General features: G+C 30.6%; 1 protein-coding gene across 1 annotated transcript; it reads left to right on the forward strand.

Moving 5' to 3' along the window:
- The first annotated feature begins 1,165 nt into the window (after positions 1 to 1,165).
- Positions 1,166 to 2,280, forward strand: LOC132038928 (uncharacterized). The gene is made up of 2 exons (XM_059429423.1): positions 1,166 to 1,305; positions 1,998 to 2,280. Exons 1-2 carry the CDS (start codon positions 1,197 to 1,199, stop codon positions 2,213 to 2,215), a joined length of 327 nt encoding a protein of 108 aa, XP_059285406.1. The 5' UTR covers positions 1,166 to 1,196; the 3' UTR covers positions 2,216 to 2,280.
- Positions 2,281 to 5,427: the final 3,147 nt, after the last annotated feature.

The following is a 5,427-nucleotide window of genomic DNA, read 5'->3' on the forward strand; positions in this document are numbered from 1 at the left end:
ATAAGATATTAGGTCAAAAGGTACATTAGAAAGCAATTGGTCCAAAACCATGATTGTTAATGGCTAACTTACATATTACCCATTTTAATGATTGTATACAACTTGAAAGTTATAATTGTACTTCCGAAAAATCGTGGAGAGAAAAAAAATGTTATTTTGGCTTTTTGGTCAAAGGGCAAAATGTCATCACTCACAAGGAAGTGTAATTTTTTTCTTTAACTCTTTTTTATTATATATAATTGTGGTGGCCGAGCTAATTTGCACGCATCTCAGCTAATTTTATGAAGTATTTGCTACCTCCCACCAGTGCAAGTAATGGGTGACTCTGTTCACCAAGGGAAACGAGAACTAGGGATTACAAACCTAATCTAAGAGTAAGCCACATGAATTTTTAATTTTTTAATTAAATAATATTTGTAGCTAATCATAATAAAGCCACATGACTTTTTAAAATCGGAAGAAGCCATCAGGTTTAGGCATTATTTTGAAGGGTATTCTTAAGCCAAAAAATAGCTTAAGGATATTTTTAGACTAGTAGGTCGATGGAGGATATTTGTGAGCCATTTTTAATATGTTGGCGCATAGCGGTATTTTTTCCCGTTTCAATACAAACAATAACCACTAACCACTATTATTTTGTATGGGCTTGTTTAAGAATAAAGTGCCTTCTGAGTTCATGCTAACAGAGAGCTCGGTAAATATTTGTGTGTATATAAAGTATACAGATACATGATATATATTTTTAGTACACTTTTATTATTTTAATTATAGTTTAATTTTGGTAAATTAGTGTAGTCTGATATAAATATCGTGTGCTAGTAAGTATTACCGAGATAAAACTCAAGTTGCTATTAGTTGGAGGAGAAATTTCATTCTTTTGCAGTAAAGTAACAATAATAATTAACTTAATCCTTCATTAACTTACTATTTCAAGTGACATCTAGCAACTAACCCGCCTTAAGAATATTATTTGCAGATAACAGACTTACCGTAATTCGATTACAAAGTGGAACATGAAATTCTAGCAATCCTTTTGTATATAGTAAGAAAAGAAATGTAAAATAATTAATTTCCTTATTTCTTTTAACTGGTTACCATATTTTAGTCAGTGCACACCTTAAAAAGCATTATATAAGGACGTGGTTAGTTTTGATAATATATCAGGGAATTAAGTAAACAATTTATAGAAAAGAGAAATGGCAATTTCTAAAAGTATTCTTCTTATCATTATTGGTTTTGTTGGAACTTTGTTCTCTATAGTTTTGGCTACACCACAGACTGCAACAGTTTACAGGAACATAGCTCGTAAGTATTTCATTTCAATTTATTCCTCTTTAAATTTTGTTAAACAAAAAACTCAATGATTGTATTAAAGGTCAACGTTGTTGACCTTTAATGCACTACAATTAAAAAAAATAGGAATGAGCTATGAAATTAATCGCTAAATAGTCATAGCTAACATGCGTTTTTGATAATCAATTGCTTGTCCGTCATTACATAGTATTAGTGATGGACTTTTGTTGTCTAACGACAAAAATTGGCCGTTGCTTATTCTTGATTTTTTAATGACGACAAAGCATATATATAACGAGTCCACAAGTGTCATCCACAATATATTTGATTGTTTCCTCCACAACCCCAACACCCCAACCCCCTATACCCCAAGTTTCACCCTCGACTCTCCCACTCTCACCTCAGAGCATTTGCCTAGATTATATATAATTGTTATTGCGATAATATTTTTTATTTACTTATCAAACACCAGAAAATAAGTAAGAAAACCTCTTATTTTTTCTAAAAAGTATTTCCATAAAGATAATTTTTCCTAGAAAACATCTTCCCTTCGTACCAAACACACCCAAGTCATCATTAACCAATATACATAATATGTACATATATTATATGTATATCATACATATATCAGCTATTTTTTAGGTGAGAGGTTATTTATGTCATTTGTTTCCTTCTTTTAACCTCTATTTGTTCTATTAATGTAGCTGGCAATGGAAATAGCAACTTGGCTCCTATGGAGATGGTGAAGAAGATAGAATTAGCTAATAGATGTAATGGTAATTTGGGTCCATGTGACCACATTTGCGGTAAAGAATGTTGCTATGAAACATGCAACAGCCTCTATAGGGGACGTCACCCTAATCCAGGTTGCAAACACTATGGAACTGGATTTCTGAGTTGCATGTGTTCGTATGATTGTTGATTTTCCCTAAATTATATTTGAATATAAGAGCTCTTTTGGCTTAATTGATTAAAAGTTATTAATAAGTGATGTGGTATCATCAGCTGCTGATAGAGGGATATAAGTTACGCATCATAATATCCACAAGTTATGTCAGTACCCTTAAAAAACATATGCCTCACTGGCCAAAAATTAAAGACCGGCCCATTTGAAGGGCAAACCATGCAATTACTTGTATTTAGTCCATACCGGCTCAACTTTTAGATGAGCTGAATTGGATGGGTCAAATTGGATTAAGTTAATAATAGAAAAATCATTAACCTGCCCAAACTTAAACGAATTGTACGAATCTTATTTTCATAAACTAATTTTATCACCACTAATTTTGATTACTAATTTAAATATGAAAACTTTAGGTTAAAAATCATGAGAAAATTACACCATATTGGAAAGTAATTGGTCCGAAACCATGATTGTCTATGTCATGGCTTACTACATTTTACCCATTTTAATGATTGCATACAACTCGGAAAGTATAATTAATATTGTACTTTTCCCAAAATTGTGCAAAAAGAAGAAGGAAAAAGAGATTGTTCTATTGTTTGCTTAAAAGCAAGATGCCATCACTCAAAAGAAAGTATAAAACTTTTCTTTTCCTTTTAACTCACTGTGTTTCCTTTTTCTCAACTAATTTAATCGTATCAACTTGAGATTGTTCTAACATTTTGTTTTAGGCTGAACAATTTTATAAATTTACTATTTTCGTCCAAGGAATTTGTTGCTTATAGCATTTTTAATCACTAATCTTGTTAATTCAAAAATGTTAAAATGAGCATGTGAAACATATATATATATATATATATATATATATATATATATATATATATATATATGGACGGAATTATTATTGTATATCAACTTAAGGTTGTTTTAGGAACCCATAAACTTTCAATCCTGAATTCGCCTCTAATATGAAGTTAAATTTATAATTTTTGAGATATGGCGTAGAGTGTTGACTTATTTAGTCATACGTTATTGTTATTTGACTTAAGTCATCGACATACCCTCGTATTTATCCATGAGATTAATTTAAATCCCTCAACTGAGGCTTCCACCATTTGAACCCTTCAAAACCACCTTTACTGTGTCACTTGGACACGTCGGGCCAGCTTGGTACTCGGATCATTGCGCATTGCTTATGAGATCGTGAACTGCATTAATAGTGTTGCTGACATGGTTCCCAAGGACAAGCCTTCACTGAAAGAGTACGAAAGAAGAACCATAAATACTTGAATTATATGTTAGTATCTTCTACCGCCAGGCGTTATGATTGAAGAAAAATAATGAAATTTCTAATGAATTAAAAGGGAGAAAGGAGTGGGATTGCGAATAGACATGAAAGATATTAAAAGGGGAAGGTTAGTGAATATTATAACAATAAAAAGAGAGGATTCAAAAGGGAGAAGAAATTGGGAACATGAGTGAGAAGAGAGAGAGAGAGAGTTTCCTTTACCTTTTTGTTTTTTATTTTCAATGTTGAAAAAATAAAAATTTTGTATTTATTTTTATATTTGGATTATGTGGAATTAAAGGCCGCATGTCTCTTTTTTATTGGCTTTTTTAACCACATCAGCGAATGTGAACTACACGCATTGTTTCTTAACTTTGGTTTAAGCTAGGAGTGTCTAAATGACACATCTTGGGTAGAAGTTAAGTGTTTAGATGGTACTGGCTCAGTTGGGTGTTCAAGTGGAATTCTTGGACAAATTCGAAAATTTGTCAATGACTTAAGCCTTGTTATTTCACATTCTCATTCTAAATATAAATGAAAGGGTGGACATAAGTATTCAGAAAAAAAGAAATATAGAATAATATGGAGTGTTTTTAACTGTAAAATTGAAATGACACTAATGAGCAAGTAATATCAAAGATTTTGTACTTAGACAAGTAGGCATTCTTTGATAGAAACATTAATAGCCCAAATGATGAGCATTCATGCGCCCATTTTTTTATACAGTCATACCTCTCTATAATGACACCCGCATATAATAACATCTCTCTATAACAACTAACTTTTTTCGAAACTGATTTTTATGTCATATTTTACTTCTCTATAACAAAGATTTCACTTATAATAGCAACAACCAACTTTATAACAGTACGCTCTTTATAAAATTACCCCCCAATAACAATGTATCTTTTTTTTATGGTAATATAATAAATAACCATCTTTATAAAAATGGAATATCTATAATTACCAATAATAAGTGTAGAGATTTTGACCAACTATTTGATCATTTAATAAACTATTACAATAAAAAATATTACATGAATATATATATTTCCATCATTAAACGATTTTCCTTCGTTATACAAAGTGTGATTAAGCTTAAAATTTGGCAATTAAAAATAAAAATTAGATTTTATGCATCTTGTTTGCCTATAATAGCGAAATATTATTTAATTGTCAATGCTGTTATAGGTGTATAACAGCCATCCTCCATAACAGCTGAAAAATTTCGGACCCAACAATGTTGTTATAGAGAGGTTTGCTTGTATATGCCAATAGAATTATAGTTATTATATCAATGCCTTATCCTGGAGGTTCTTTTTTTTTATTTCAATAATTTATTCACCTTGACTAACTTTGATTTTGTCAAATTTAATTATTATTTAATCACTTATATCAGTTTTACCATGTCATTATGGTCATGAAAACTCCTATTAACATTTTTTTGTTTTATGCATGTGCCTTCATTATGATGTTTATATTTGTCTATTAAAAAATGATATCACTAGATTCTTATGAACTTTGTTTGATTCCTAAGGAATATTGTTGTTCATGCTGTCATGTATATTTTACAGAAACGAATAAATACAAAGGTATGCCATGTAGTGAATATACTTATTGAAATGAGCATTACATAATTGTATTTGTGGACCCTTGCTATTTTCTGAGACATACTATCTCTCTAAATACAATTCGAAGGGAAAAAAATGACCCTGCAAAGATCTCGTGTTTTATTATCAATCTTATGTGTTATATTTTACTGATTTGATAAAGAAAAGGTTATATAACTAAAAAGAAACATTTGTGATGAGTGATTAAATCGATCTTTACACAAAAAAAAAAAAAAAAACCCCACACCTCTCCCCCCCAACTGCAAATGACCATCCCATTTGAGCTTTCGGAAATTCAAAAGAAAAATCAACATCGGGCTTAGTTACACTTG

This window comes from Lycium ferocissimum, chromosome 12, assembly GCF_029784015.1.
Source record: "Lycium ferocissimum isolate CSIRO_LF1 chromosome 12, AGI_CSIRO_Lferr_CH_V1, whole genome shotgun sequence".
NCBI lineage: Eukaryota > Viridiplantae > Streptophyta > Magnoliopsida > Solanales > Solanaceae > Lycium > Lycium ferocissimum.

Excerpts from the sequence above, each read along its gene's own strand:
- LOC132038928 (XM_059429423.1), top strand. The coding sequence starts at position 1,197 with ATGGCAATTTCTAAAAGTATTCTTCTTATCATTATTGGTTTTGTTGGA. Across the intron at positions 1,306-1,997 it reads AGTTTACAGGAACATAGCTC|CTGGCAATGGAAATAGCAAC; the intron begins GTAAGTATTTCA and ends CTATTAATGTAG.